Here is a 15,745-nt window from a genome sequence, read left to right as displayed (position 1 = left end):
TGCCATAATCATTCCTCCTGTTCATACTGGCCATTAGAAGATGCCTTCATAATGCACTTACAATGTAAGTGATGGGGGACAAATTCCACAGTCCTCATTAAAAGTTTATCTGAAGCTACTTCAGCCGTCCAAATGAGTCAAATCAAGTAGATATCTTTCAATGTTACAGTCTATTTAGTGCCAAAGTCCCTCTTTTTGTTACTATATTTGACTGTAAATAAAAGATTGTATATGTGGCAGATATCCACTTGATATGACTGACTCAGACTGCTGAGGCCTCATATAATAACAATAATAATAAACTTTATTTATATACTGTTTATACTATGAACATTTGCACATTCCTTATCAATATTTTACACATTACATTCTCTTCAATTTAAACTCATAACATCTCTTTTCACTTAAAATATATTTTACATATTTTAGTGTAAACAATAAACTTAAACAATAAACCTGTTTCTGATTTTATTTTTAACGACTGTGAAACTTATACAGTAGATGTAGAATACTTTAATTATCTCAGTACATGTGATGTTCTGTTTAGACTTCATAAATCTGACACACCATGCCAGCACACTGTGCACCTGTCATGATTTTATTAATAGAGAGAGACTTCAGTAAAAAAAAAAAAAAAGTATACGTTCACAGCAGTAAATTAAAACTGGTAGACAAACCTTTTGCAGTAAAAAAGGCTGATTCATGACAGCTGTTGATGCTTTTTCTTTTGCCACATTCCAAAGATGCCAAACATGACAACTACCGGGACAATGAAGGGTTGAAATGAAAATTAATCAAACTCCATTTAGTTTCTCTCAAGTAAACATGTTTACATGTAACCTGCTAGAATTAGGTAAATATTGACGCAAGATAATTGCTTTACAGTTACACATAATTGCTATTAATTTTTAAATTTTCTTTACAATTTCTGTACAGTCGTACGATGAGTGCATCATTTTCACTCGATACAATTTTGTCTCGAAATTCAATCCTGATGTGTGTTATTTGTTAAACATTCATTACACTGTCTGGTAAAGGATACAATTTGTTTTCCTATTGGTTCACAGAGAGAAGGCAAATGTGGAGGATCACCCTTTTACACCCGTCAAGGCACTGATGCAGGGCAGTCAGTCTGTATGGTCTGTGCTTGTGCAAGAGAAGGTGGCATCCGAAGACAGCCGAGAGATCCGTGAGACAGGTTTGGCCTCTCTGAGCGAGTCCAGGTCCAAGTCTGAATATGTGCTGTTACCTTTATGACTTCGAGGACCCTCTACAGAGTCTAAGAGTTCTGAGTTTTCATTACATAGTTCGACAGACCTTTGGTTGTCGCTCTCTGATGAGAGAGCCTCAGGATTGTCATCATAATTGTTTGTTTCTAATGAGTCAAAGTTGTTCCATGATTTATGTGTCCCAACACAACTGTGGTATTTACCGTCGCCGTTTTGTGGCACTAAAGAACAGGAAGTAGAGTTGTCTTCAAATTTAGAGTCAGATCTCCTCTCAAAAGCGTCCTCACTCACAGCATCAGGAGCCGGCTGTGGTAGCCTAAACCTCACCTGAGCATCCTCACCGTTCTCCTCACCGTTCTCCTCACCTGGGTTGTACATGTTAAAAGGAGAAGTTTCACCTGGCAGCACATGAGACCTAGAAATGCCTGCTGAAGAGCAGCTTGACACGGGGCTGACAAAGCCAACAAAGTCTCCACTGGAGCTGAAACGAAGACCTTGGACGGCCTTCATGTGAGAATCAGCTGACTGGTCTTTATCAGCAGCCCCACAATCTCCGTCCTCAAAATTTTCCATGTCCTCCAGCTGCTCGGGGGGAACAGGAGCAACCACATCGCTCTGCGTCTGTTGGGACGCGCTGTTGTCCGGGTTCTGCTCTCTTTCTTGTGCAGCCGGATTTGGCCCTGCATCTCTCGGAGGCGTAGCTGATGGAACGTCACCTGAAGCCTGGCTCGGACCTGACGGCGTGGGTCGGACCGTTTGGTGGCACATGGGGCAGGTCTCCTGCACGTACAGCCACTTGCGGAGGCAGTTGCCATGGAAGAAATGTCCACAGTTGGTGATCACAGCAGAGCTCATTTCCTGTAAAGAGAGACATGTTTGACTCAAAGAGGCATCTTTGAAAGCTCTTAAAACCAGCAAATCGCAAGGCTATCATCTTCTCTGCAACCAAGATTAAGTGTCTGCTTCCTTGACGACAGGAAGGACTATCTTTGTCAAGGCCAGGAATGAACTAGACAATATTCACTGGTTTAACAAAAAACATGGCTGAGGGCCAAATAATTATGCATAACCATACAAGAAGAAGTGAGGCTAAACTGGAAAAACAGGATCAACGTGCTTCAACACATGACATTTAGTATGACACATACACAGTACTGTATGTCCCATACATGTAGAGCTGGGCAACACTGCCAAACATAGACAAATACAACATTTTTTAACTATATGTTTCAAGATAATGTGATGATATTTTGGGTATGATCAGTGAGTTTGTCATGCAGTGATTAACAGCATCCAGCACTACAAGCATGATCTGGTGGTGAACAGAAGCCTTGACTGTCCTCTTGATACACTCCGTTCACCCCAGTCTGATAATCTCTTAAATCACGGGTGAAGAAAGGCTCAACAGCTAAGCAGTTCATCAATTTGCAAACATCAATTTTAAAGTAAAAATACAAGTAAATATTGTTCATCTATGTTTGTCAGATGTTAAAGCTCTGTGTGATAACTTGGTACAAACTGAGAAACACATGCAGAGTGGTTCAGTTTTTAAATATAATAAATATATATAATCAAAAGAAGGCAACTTGCTGTGCACGCCAACAATTTTGCCCCAATATAAAACCCAGTAAACCATAAATGTGAACAGACGATTCTTATGTCTTTAATTAGGTTGAATCTAGGAGTAAAAACTAAAAAAAATGAAAGACAGTAGTGCTTAAATTATAACCAGCTTTACACATTTAATAACTTTACAGATCACTGCTGAGAAAAGCACAGTGGTTAAATGTCTGTTGTTAATCAGCCACAGAACTGTATTCAGATTTCTGACACAGCAAATCAAATTCAGTTAGTATAATCATAACACTATGACTGGTCTGAAAATAAAGTCAGGAGGTGAGATATTTAAATCCTAAACCATGAATATTAAAGGTTATGATTGAGCTTTAGCTGTAAGATAATGTCGATTGCTCCCAGCTTTAGTTATACAACCAATCAGACGACCTGACTTTGACAGTTTGACTAACCTGGAAGCAGATGGAGCAGACGTCGTTGTGTTGCTGCAGCTGCTGAGCTGTGGCTCTGGGGAGGGAGTTGATCTTCTTAGCGGCTTCCTGTCTGAGCAGGAAGCTTCTCCAGCCAGACTGAGCTCTGAGCCAAACGTTGAAGTAAGAGTGGATGATAATGACAGAGGCGCCCATCCAGCTCCACTCTCCGAACAGCGACTCCCAGGTGCCGTACGCCACCACGCAGAGGGCCACCACGAACTCCAGCACCCTGCTGACAGCGTTCACCCAGTAGATCACTTCGTCCAAGCTTTCGATCGGGTCGCTGCGAAACAGCTCGACCATGAAGAGGGAGTAGATCAGCATAGTGCCTGTAACCTGCACGAACAGGAAATATCTTTAATACTTTTTTATATGGGCCATGAAGGAGAGATGTAGAATTTCAGATTCTATAAATAGTGGCTTTCAGTTCAGCTTTAAGGAAAAGCTTTACCCAAAAGGTTTTACAGTGACATGACGGTACACATTTTTATCTTTTACAGCACCATGACTGTTGACTGAGCTGCACAGGTTCAAATGTATGAAAGGTGAAAGTAAAAAGAAATGAAAAACTCTTTTACTTTCACTCTTTCACCTCAAATGCCACTGATTAAAGCAAGTGTCAAACCGCCTGGCTCTTTGACACAGATTGTCATCAACTGAGCAGAAGTCTGTCAAGAATTACAGAAGGAATCATTTAACTTTATAAAGCTGCCCTAGAACTGCAGTTAATTAATAAAAATGTAAATTGTGTTAAAATGATATAACATATGAAGTATGTGAATACACTGACCATGCACGTACTAAACTGATCATTTTTAGTTATTCAAAGTAAAATAATTCAATCAGTTGCTGGAAAATCAATGATTCATTTGAGTTTTTAATGAATCACATTAATTTATTGCCATTTGATTTAATCAGTGAGTTTATGTAACTTTAAACCTTCAAACACATGCACTATAACAACTAATACAACTTGCTTTCTTGAACTTTTGACAAGACAGTCATGTGCAGTCAGTCTCCCTACCTGAAGTGAAGTAAGCATGCAGCTTGACACCAGAATAAGGAGCCAGAAGTCCATGTGGAAGAACTGGGAAATTTTATAAGCCATGAACACTGGGAAAACCAGCAGGAGAAGACACATGCTGAGACCGCGGAAGTGTTTCCAGAGACTCCTAGAAGCAAATAAAAACACAGACCAACTGAAGGAAACGTTTTATACTTAAGTATGCCACTTTTTTTTTTTTTCTTTTACTTAGAAAGCTTCACTTTCATCCTGTCAAAATGAAATACAATTGACTGCTTTTGCTGTTACCTGTTGCGGGATGCACCCAGGGCTAGAATGACTGGGTCTGTTATCTCAATCATTGACTGCAGAGTGGAAGTGACCACGATGAAGAGGATGATGCTGAGGAGGAAGGTGCGCTGCAGTGCCTGCATATCTAGCAGGCCCGTCTGGAGGGCGAGGAGGAGCAGAGTGACGCCCTCAGTCACACCTCTGACAACAAGAGTGATAAAGAATTGGAAGTCAGACGTGGGAGAAGTAACAAAGAACAACAGCACTTTGATTTTAGACTCACTGGTAGTAGACAGTACAGTTATTGTTTGGAAGATAAATAAAATAATACACAACCAAACCTCTTATTATATGAGTTCATTAATGTTAAAACAGCGTTTTTGTTGGCATCATCTTTTCCTTTTATAGTTTTGATGTTTTACTTTCTTTAATTGAATCACCTCACATTTGCTACTTAATTAAGCCTCATCTTATCTACTCTTATGTGTAATGCTGCTCTTCATAGTATAAATTAATTGGAATTAAAATGTTAATAAAGTTGATAATTACATTAATAGACAGTAACACTGCCAAGAGTGTCTGTTTGCAAAGGGAAAACATTTCTCAGGAGTTATAAGTTATTTCACCTTGAAAATCTCCTGCTATGGTTCCTTCCACTATGTGTAGAACTTAAAAAAAGTCTAACTTTAGCCCCCCCCCCAGTGGTAACCAGTGACACCAGAGAGAAGCTATAATCGCATGTAAAACACAAAATACTTGAAGAAACCAACAAACTGACACACACACACTTCAGATCCCCTCCATACATGTTTAAGGCTTTTTTAAAAATCTGCTTTGAAAAATAATTTGTGTCTCATAATGTTTTTCCACAGAAAAGTTACATTACCACTGTTCTTAAAACTATATCTACTCCTTCTCCCTCATAGAAAAATCCAGAAATTTGTCAATTTTATTTTAAATTACAAAAGTTTAACTGCTGGACAAAAGATTTCTCCCACTTCATTGAAAAGTCTGTGCACTGGAGACTTAAAGTGTCCACATCACACACCACGACTGTTTCCCGAAGCAGTTGAAATGTCATAAATCATGTTCGTAGGTACATATTTCAAACTCAGATTTATGTTGAGCTCAGAGAAACGTTCCCTCTTCAGCAGATGAATGTGAAAACATCCTTCTAGTGTCAAACTCTGCACATACAGTGTTTAATTCTGCACAGTGAAGCTCAAACATCCAAGTGAAGTAACAATAAGCAAAACACATTTTTTGAGAGGAGGGGGACTTTAAATGTGGAAAGAAAGATGTGGAAAAACATTTCACCTGTGCATAACGTTCTCATTCTGAACAGCTGCATAACCTCCCAGGTAGAACTTGCATAGGTTGAGCAGTCCGAGCGCCAGATAGGACACCACGAAGGTCAAACCCAGAAGGGAGTATGGTGTGGCACAACATTCAGAGACGCTGCAGAGAGAAAACAGCAATGAGCGTGAGAAAAATGAAATATTTATAATGTCAGATACAAATGCAAACAAAGGAACACATCACACCTTGTGAGCAGGAAGAACATGATTCCCTGATGGGCTGCGGAGGCGTTGCCAGACATGGCGTCTGAGCACAGCTGGACGATGAACAGAACGAACCAGAAGACACTGAAGAGCACTGGGACGGCAAACTGGTTCCACAGAGAGATTCCCACAGCCAGAAGTCTGTACAGCTCGATCACCTGAGGGAGCGGAAACAGACAGTAGACAGACAGTGTGATGAGGAATGTAAACACAGGACTTACAGTATAATGAACAAAAACAAAGAAAGAAAGAAAAACAGAAGTAAGAAATAGAGAAGTGTGAGCTCATGTATGAGAAATACTATGTGCTAAAACACAGAAGTCTTGCAAAAACCTGAAAAATAATTTAAATGACCACCACACACAAGTGAGAGGCGAAAGGATTGGCAAAATGGAAAAATGACAGAACAATCTTAAATAATGCTACACTAAAACTCTTGAAAGATTACATAACATTGTTTACTGAAGTGCTTTCTACTCATGTTTTTAAGAAATTACAAAAACTACAATCTATTCCTACAATCGTGACACATTGTGAAAATGTTTTAACAGAAAAAAAAGAATAAGTGTACCTCCAGCTGAAGCAGCTCTGAGTAGGCAGCCCTTGCGAGTCGATATGGCACAAAGAGATTCGAGAGGAGGAACACGGCGATCCCCGCTCCGGTCAGTCCCATGGAGAAAGTGTTGACGGTTAGCAGCGTGGTGTGAGGAGCAGCGCAGAGTCGGGCCAGCAGGGGGAGCATGTGAGCAGAGAACAAAAACACCTTTCTGGTCTTCATCAGGAAGGCACACAGCGTGCTGAGAATGATCTGACCTGAGACGAGACAAACACATGAACACAACTCAGATATTGTGATCACGACCTGTGAAAACCTTTTTCACAGAGGACATTTAGACTTTTCATAGTAGGAAGAACTTGGGTGTTAGTGAAAATATTAGCAATGGCTGCTCTATTCAAGTCTCCCAACAATGACCAGCGTACACATTACCAGAACCCTGAAACCCAAGCAGCTAAATGGAGTTCAGCCACTATTCATTTTATAATCTGAACATGTGCTTTTCCTACTATAACATGTCAAAATGTCTTCTTTGAAAAAGGCAATTATGAGAGTTGATGACCAATAACTAAATAATTGGGCTCAATTTTTGCAGATAATATCAACATATTTTTGAACTACAGTGGAAATTCAAGGTGAAATATAAAGTTTCAGTATTACAAACATGACATTTTTTACAGTTAGCCAACACATTCAGACTCTTAAATTGCAGTAGAGCTGCAACAATTAATTGATTAAATGCCAACTATTAAATTAATTGCCAACTATTGAATTATGTGGTTTCAGCCACTCAGATGTGAATATTTTCTGGTTTCTTCAGTCCTCTATGACAGCAAACTGAATATCTTTGAGTTGTGGACTTTTGATCAAGACAAAATAAGACATTTGTGACGACACAACGGGCTTTGAGAAACAGAGATCAACATTTTCACTATTTTATGGATCAAACAACTTATCGATTAATTGAGAAAAAAAAAAATCAACAGATTAACCGATAATCAAAATAATTGTAAGTTGCAGCCCGACATTTAGTTATCCAACATATTCAGACTCTTGAATAGCAACATTCTAGACGGTATATTTATTGCAAAGCCCTATAAAAACTCTTTACAAGACTCTTTAGAAAAACAACAAACAAACAGGTTTTTGAATATGAACTATTTATAGACTGATACAACAGGGTCTAAATGTTTTGCATACACATTTGGTTTTGGGACTCACTAGTCAGTGCAGAGACAAATCTGTTGAAGGCCAGAGAATCAAGGTACACTGCCCCTTCATAACCGTACTGCAGCTCCTCACGGACATAATCCCTGTAAAATTAACATGAGAAGAAATCAGTTTTATAAATGTATGTACACAGTATTTATGTGGTTTATTTTTACATGACACACAGCACCATAAACACACGCTGCAAGTAACTGTGTGCTGTATTAAATGACACTACATTTAGCTCATGTTAGCACACAGACACATCAGGGTTCAGGTATCCTTGTTCAGAGGTATGTAACCTGTTTTCATACTGAAATTAATAAATGAATAAAATGATAAAATAATTGGAGACAAGAATGAAAGAACTAATTAAGCAGTAAATAGGTAAATACACAAAAATCTTGTGAAATAATTTCAAAATAGGAACAAAGTATATTAAACATTATGCAATTATTTCTCTTTGTGTATTATTAATAAATGCATTCATCTGTTTCTCTATATGATCAGTTTACTTCTGTCTAAGTAAGTCAGTTGTGGCCTTTTTATAGAATCAAGCAAGCAGCCTTTAAAGAAACTGCCACCACTGCTTGTTCTCACATTACAAGACAAACTTTACAAGCGAGTGAGTAGTAAACATCCGCGGCCTCACAACAAGATACAGTACACTCAGTCTCTAAAATTAAATATCAGGCTGAGGGATACTGGATACACGGAGGGAGGGGATGTGTGACTGCAGCCAAGCTTTGTAAGAGGAGAAAACAGATCCTGATACGATAAATCTCGGAAGTGTAGTAGTAGTAATAGTAGAAGTAGTAGTAGTAGTAGTAGTAGGGCATCTCACTTGGAAATCTGATGCCCCATGTATAGAAGGAGGGCAGCGAGGATATGGAGGTAGAGCGTCACAATATGTCTTAATGGCAGAACCAACACCACCGCGTTTATCACATGACCTGGAAGGAAAAAGATGAATGTTCAATTAATGTTCTCTGTGTTTGATTAATCTCATGAAAAGGTAGAAAAGATATACACACAAGAAACACACATTTGATAGATTCTCGTCACAACCTAAAAGCTTGTCATCAGATCTGCTGTAATTTGCTATTTTGAATGTCTGTAATAATTCTGGTAATGTTGACTTAACTTATCAGGCTGAGTAAGCCGCCAAAATAATCTGAAATCACACAGCTACACGCTGTTCAACAGCTTTTAAGGTCATGTCCAAAATATATTCAGAACACATTCATAAGTTGAAAATGTTTTGTCAATGTTTCACTATTGTCACTATTTCTTATAACTGCATTAAAATACAAAACCTTTCTTTGTTTTCCTTCAGGATGTAATTCTTTGACCTGGAAACCTCTTTGAAACAGCATTTTGACCATCGTAGTAAATGAATAAAACTGAAAAAATGAAAGTGGTGACATTCTTCTGGGGTTGGTAGCTCCTTGTAAGGAAGTGACCCACCACACACCATGGAAAAAAACATTTCTGATGAATTAATTGAGTTAAATGTGCGGGGTGGATAAAGTCCCACTTCTTGTAGCTGTTGTTAAAAGGCTGGTTCACATTTTTTCAGTTCTATCTTAATACAATACTCAAATTCCGACATGTACTTTGAAAGAGTCGCTGGTGTCGGTTACTTTAATGATTCCTTCCTAGTATGTTTCCAATCTCAAAGATGGGAGACAAGATGAGTTAGCAAAACTGAGATGGTGTCTTCCACAGTTAGTTTTTTTTTTTTAGAACTAAATTCCCCCTGTAACTTTTCCCAGACAGCGTTTCCTTGCTGAGCTGCAACACATGGATAATAACAAACACAGAGAATTTAATCCTAAAAAGACTGTAACTTTTAAAAGATAATCACTTTATTTGGCTAACATAGAGAGGGATTTTTGCTCAGAACAAAAACTGTGGACTTAAATTGCACAGTAATTGCGTTATGAAGGGATCCCCTCACATCTATAGGACAGCAGAAATGATAACCAATAACTTTTACAATGTAAGCAATGTTTTAAGACAGACTTGAAAAATGTGAACTTATTTTTTTTTTCACAGAAAGACAAAACTTAAGCTAAGTATCTGATATTTTAACACTGAACAAATGTCGACGAAACAGTATTGAATGAACTCAAATTTAACTAAGTATCATAAGCATACATACCAAGGTAGTACATGTTCCAGATGACATATTTGTATTTGAAGAGCATGTCTTCATTTTTGGCCTTGAGATGCTCCGTTAAACCTTCAATGTCACATTTATACAGCAGGTCCAGCACCAGTATGCTCGGCACCCTGAGGGCGACGTTGGCCAACTCTTCCAGACGAGGCATCTTGAAACCAACTTTTTTGGTGAGCAGAGCACTTGTGTGTGAGTGTCACATGCTGTTAGCTAACCGTTTCACTGTACAGGACACGAGCCACTAGCAGCTTCACTACTGTTTCGCTCGTCTTCTTGTCATCTGAAACAAAAAAAGACAAAAAACAAAAAAAGTTAGGGTATTCGGAGGGTTTCTGCAGGGTTCACCAAGTTAAATTCAAGACATTTTTCATACCACATAAAATGCAATTTAATGCCTGTTTAATACTCATACTGGATGATGGAAAACCAGTAGAGACGATATAGCCAAGAATTTATTTTGGCCAGTACTTCCCAGCAGTATATAACAATAATTCCTACTGATATAATAATTAAATCAACTGGATACAGACAAGTGGCAGAACACTGATGGATATTAATCAATTATAAAATAATTAAGTTTTTGTGAAGATTTGCGCTTGTCCTTTATGAGTGGATGACAAAACAAGTCATTTGAATATGTTAACTTGGGCTTCTGGGAATAATCATCAGCATTTTTCACTATTTTCTGACATTTTATCAAATCGATTATTAAAGAAAATAATTGTCAGACCCACTGATAATGAAAATACTAGTTGGTTGCAGCCTTACAGTTCTCCTGTGATTGAATAATAAAACCCTGCCCTCAGTTTTGTGCGTGCAATTTGATAAAACATAACTTTAAACAAATTAAATGGGAAGTGACAACATTTGCGATCTGTGTATCAGCAGAGCTCACAAATTGCTTTTATGAGATGAGCCCCTGGACCACAAGGAGGAGTATGAAGGGCCTGTCATAGCTGATATGGTACTTCAGTGGTGCAGATGTCCAACAAATGTTCAGTTAATCAGATTATGTAGACACAAATGAAATGGAGTTAACCTGGTCATGTCAAAACAATCCCACTTCCAGTTTATCGATGTATAACGTCTCCTGACACCCGAAAACATGTACACGTACCCAAAAAACAGAAAATATTCACATCTGAGTAACTGTAACAAGAGGATTTGGACATTTTTTTCTTAAAAATGACTCAAAACAATGAATCGATTATCACAATAATTGGCAATTAATTTAATATTTGCCAACTTATCGATTAATCAACTAATTGTTGCAGCTCTAAAAAATAATATACCTTTTTTTCTTAAAAATGATTGTTACGATCCAGGTCGTATGAGCACTTTTCTGCTGTTTCTGCTCTTTATTCTGTGCTTGTGTTGTGGATCTCTTTCTCTCCCTCTAGGATTCCTGCTGTGGTGTCTGCGTGTGATGGGATGCAGGTGGGCTGGGGCTAATTGAATGATTGTGACTGTGTGAGTGTGTGAGTGTGTGTGTGTGTGTGTGTGTGTGTGTGTGTGTGTGTTGTTCCGGGAAGCTGATTGAATCCAGCCTCTAAAACTTGCTCGTTTTGGGACCAGCTTCTTCCAGCTCCTGCAGGCTCATCTCTCTCTCCACTTCCAACCAACATGTTTCGATGTTGTATGTAGTTTTGACTATGCAAAATACCAGCTCAGGTTTTGTAGGGGTGGGTAGCCGTTTTATGTAATCCTATTTTTTCTTTTGCCAAGTTAGGAGTTAGGTTAGTGGCTTGTCTTTTTGTTCTTGTTTTGTTTGAGTAGGTAAGTTTACGTTCCTCAGCTTTAGTTCACTTCTGTTTGTTATTTAGCTGTTAACTCACCCTGAAGCCTAAAAGATTGTAAATAAAAACTTTAAAGGTCTGCAAATTCCTTGTTGCAGATGGTTCTTGGGATTTGGAAAGAAAGGAGTCATGTTGTGCCAGGGTTTCCTCTAGGCCGGGTCATAACATGACTCAAAACAATTAACGGATTAACAAATAGTCAATCGATTAGCTGACAACTATTTTTTGTCAGTTTTTTTTTCTAGGCTTTTATGACAGTAAACTGAATATCTTTGTGTTGTGGACAGTGATCAACATTTAACACCATTTTTTGACATTTCATGTACCAAAAAACCAATTGATTAACTGAGAAAATAACTGACAGATTAATCATTAATGAAAATAATCGTTAGCTGCAGCCCTAGTTTTGTCCACAAGATATTCAGTTTACTGTCATGGAGGATTAAAGACACCAGAAAATATTCACTTTTGAGCAGCTGGAACCATTTTTCATTGATCGATTATCAAAATAGTTGGCAGTTAATTTCATATTTGGCAACTAATCAATTAATCAACTAATGGCTGTAGCTCTAAGAAAATATTACAGACCTTTTATGAATAAAATTTAAGACTTTTTATACCTCCTCAAGCCCTTTTATTAGGACCTGCAGATGGTGGCAGACTAGGACTCCACACTGTGTCCAACCAGGCCAACCGTTACTTAGCTCTGAATTTCTGCTTTACCGTCTCAGTTTTACCGATAATTAACGCCACAGAAGAGCAGGAATTAGACTGTGTAAATAAGGTATCACCCTCACAAAGTGTTTATTTTGTTGGCATGTTTAAACTGAAACTGATTCACTTACTTTGCACAGTGACAGACATCACAGCCGAACAGCCGTTTGCTAGCTAGTAGCAGCAGCTGCTGGTGGTTAACGTTAGCTCTCACAGCGGCCAGCAGCATGTTCTCACGGCTCTGAACGCAAAATATTTAATATCTTCTGTAACTTCCGCTTCTCAAAAATGGTTAGAAATAGCCGTCATGGAGACAGCGGATTAAATAGTTCATATTAAACGATATAAGGATGAATAAAAAGACTTCAAATGCAATGTTATGATTCCAGTCGCTTGCGTGGCCATTTCCTATGAACGTCACGTCAAAACACACCAATCAGGGTGAGGTATTCTCGATTTCAAAATAAATGTGTTGTTTGAAGATACTACTGCTGCAACTACTAGTAGTGCTAAAATTATTACTACTAATAATAATATTAACAATGATGCTATTAATAATAATATGCATTTTAAGCTTCCTTTTTTAGAAACATGATGCAACTTCAACTTTCTTAGCTGCCATATTTGTATACAAAATCAATACATTTCAATAACAATGTAGAAATTTAAAACTATAAAAGAACATATATTTTTTCCCAGTGTAGGAATAATATATTATACTGATGTTCTCTGTTTCAGTTGTTTCCAACCTGGGGGTCCTAAATCTGACAAGTCACAAGATAACTAAAGGTTTAAGAAAAATGGATATTTCTGTTCCACAAAATTATGTTGATTTTTTTCTGAATACTTTCACACTTTATTCCTTTAGAAATCCCAACAATCTAAGAAGGAAAAATCACTCTATGTCATGAAGTAGCAGGAGATGGACCCAAATGCAGGATACAGGAAGATATTCACAGTAATGTAGGCAAAGCAGTACAGACGAAAACAAAGGACCTAACAAAGACTGAACCGAAAACTGGACTTAAATACAGACAGAACTAACAAGGGAATAGGGAACAGGTGACTCAACAGAGGATTGGCAAGGAGCTGATTGGCTGGAACCAGGCAGGGCTTACGAAGCTGATGCAGGGCAGGTGTAGAGGGAAAAGCAGCACAGTGACACAGGAGGAAATACACAGAGCAGAAACAGAAAACCCCAAAATCCAGAAAACACAATGAAACTAAAAACCCTGAAAACACAACGAGACAGATAATGGTGCTTGTAGTGATATATGTGTAGCAAGGCCGTCAGCACAGTCAGAGTAGTTAAACATAAGCATTCACATTCTCTTATACTCAAAAACAGATTAAAGCCAAATAACAAAAGCAAAGACACTTACAGTACAGTAACCTGCAACTGTAAGTGCAAAACTAGTTTACATCATGTAGAAACCCAACTTCTTAACTTGTCCCCTTGGTGTCAGAAAACTGTGGAAGAAAAGTCTGAGGGCATCTGGTGGCCAGTCTGTGACAGAACCATGACACTCTCCGGTCAAACTGCTCACAGCTCATGTCCACACCAAGGCCATTAGTGAGGAGAGTTGGGAAGAAGTACTCAGATCCTTTACTTAAGTAAAAGTACCAATACAGCAATGTTAAATGTCCTGCATGAAAAACCCTACTTAAGTAAAAGTACATAAGTATTATGAGTTTGATGTAGTTAAAGTATTGCAGTAAAAGTAATAGTTTGGTCCCTCTGACTGATATATTATTATATATGACATCATTAGATTATTAATAGTGAAGCATCAGTGTTAGAGCAGCATGTTACTGTTGTAGCTGCTGGAGGTGGAGCTAGTTTCAACTACTTTATATACAGTTAGCTAGTTTAGTCCAATGGTTCCCAACCTAGGGGTCAGGCCCCTCCAAAGGGTCACCAGATAAATCTGAGGGGTCGTGAGATGATTAATGGGAGAGGAAAGAAGAAAAAACAAAGTTCTGATACACAAATCTGTTTTCAGTTTCTGGACTTTTTCTTTAATTTTTGACTTTTAATGAAATATTGGATCATTTGAACATTTATTGAAATGAAACCATGTGAGAAGTTTAGAGGGAAAAATCACTATTTGGTGGAGCTGTTAACAACTCATAGACATGTGAAATGTGACTCTGTCTTTTTGTAAGACATCAAAAGCCAAAAAGGTTGGAAACCACTGGTTTCATCTTTAACAATGTGTTGTATTTTAAAAGCTTGTTATATTATCCATTGTGTCAAATCTTCATCTGAAAAGTAACTAAAGAAACAATATTTCCCTCTGAAATGTATTGTAGTGGAATAATAAAGTAGCATTAAATGGAAATTTTCAAGTAAAGTTCAAGTACCTCAAATTGTACTTAAGTACAGTACTTGAGTAAATGTACTTAGTTACTTTCCACCACTTGACATTTCCTTGTTTTAAGGGTACCACTGGTTTGGTGTAGTGCTGTGGTGAACAGTAATAACAGTAAACTGGAGCCACAACTATCAGTGTAACTTTGTGGTCCTGTTGCATAATTTCACACATTTTTACACAAACATGTTTTCTTGTGATTTTTGCGATTAGATTTTGGATAGAGACATAGTAACAATAAAGGATCCTGCACCCTAAAATGTTAAATCAGTCAGAAGAGAAGGCAGAAATACTCAAACCTCATGAAGCATATTATTTAGGTCCGTGCACTGATGATAGATAAAATATATAATGTTTAACAGAAAATCCAATATCTAGCTTTCATCATTCACAAGGATCAGCAGGTTTTCAGAAGACCTTTGACAAATATGGATGTTTGTTGTACCTGCATGTGCGTTCATCCTTTATATCATCATCCATCGGTTATTAGGGTTTGTCTGACTGTTCTCCGTCCATGAAGCATCGTAACTGCTTCCTCCACACAGCGTCTCTCAAACAGACAAATAAGTTATAAATAAGATTAACTGCACGTGACTGATTCTTTTAAGAGTCATATCATTTGTCTACAAAGTGCAGATGCACTATTGTCACTGCAACTTCTCAGAAAAAGATGACTAATATTACGAAAGTAGGTTTCCTGTGTGTGTGTGGTTTTTGAAGGTGTCTGCTTTTATCTGCATATCAGATGGAAACCATTTCCTGTGTAATGTAGTTTATATTTGA

At 38.0% G+C, this 15,745-nt stretch overlaps 1 protein-coding gene across 2 annotated transcripts; it reads right to left on the bottom strand.

Annotated features, from left to right (window-relative positions):
- Positions 1-457: 457 nt before the first annotated feature.
- Positions 458-15,527, bottom strand: zmp:0000000662 (RING finger protein 145). Of its 2 annotated transcripts, none has more exons than XM_067615222.1 (11): positions 15,408-15,527; positions 10,063-10,360; positions 8,743-8,851; positions 7,911-8,002; positions 6,705-6,946; positions 6,116-6,291; positions 5,889-6,029; positions 4,590-4,772; positions 4,302-4,449; positions 3,257-3,613; positions 458-2,087 (listed from the first exon to the last, which is right to left on the bottom strand). In XM_067615222.1, exons 2-11 carry the CDS (start codon positions 10,229-10,231, stop codon positions 1,128-1,130), a joined length of 2,577 nt encoding a protein of 858 aa, XP_067471323.1. In that variant the 5' UTR covers positions 10,232-10,360; positions 15,408-15,527; the 3' UTR covers positions 458-1,127. The 2 variants fall into 2 exon arrangements, with proteins under 2 accessions (XP_067471323.1, XP_067471322.1); XM_067615221.1 differs by lacking the exon at positions 15,408-15,527 and adding an exon at positions 12,722-13,028.
- Positions 15,528-15,745: the final 218 nt, after the last annotated feature.

Source organism: Thunnus thynnus, chromosome 16, assembly GCF_963924715.1.
Source record: "Thunnus thynnus chromosome 16, fThuThy2.1, whole genome shotgun sequence".
Taxonomy (NCBI): domain Eukaryota; kingdom Metazoa; phylum Chordata; class Actinopteri; order Scombriformes; family Scombridae; genus Thunnus; species Thunnus thynnus.
Note: the sequence above shows the minus strand (reverse complement) of the source record. Positions and strands in the feature narration are given on the sequence as shown.

What these genes read in the sequence shown, in the direction of transcription:
- zmp:0000000662 (XM_067615222.1), bottom strand. Translation starts at nt 10,231, where the DNA reads ATGCCTCGTCTGGAAGAGTTGGCCAACGTCGCCCTCAGGGTGCCGAGC. An exon ending in ATTTGTCTCTGCACTGACTA is followed by an intron (nt 6,947 to 7,910) that starts GTGAGTCCCAAA and finishes GTCTCGTCTCAG; the next exon opens with GTCAGATCATTCTCAGCACG. An exon ending in CAGAGCTGCTTCAGCTGGAG is followed by an intron (nt 6,292 to 6,704) that starts GTACACTTATTC and finishes CCGCTCCCTCAG; the next exon opens with GTGATCGAGCTGTACAGACT.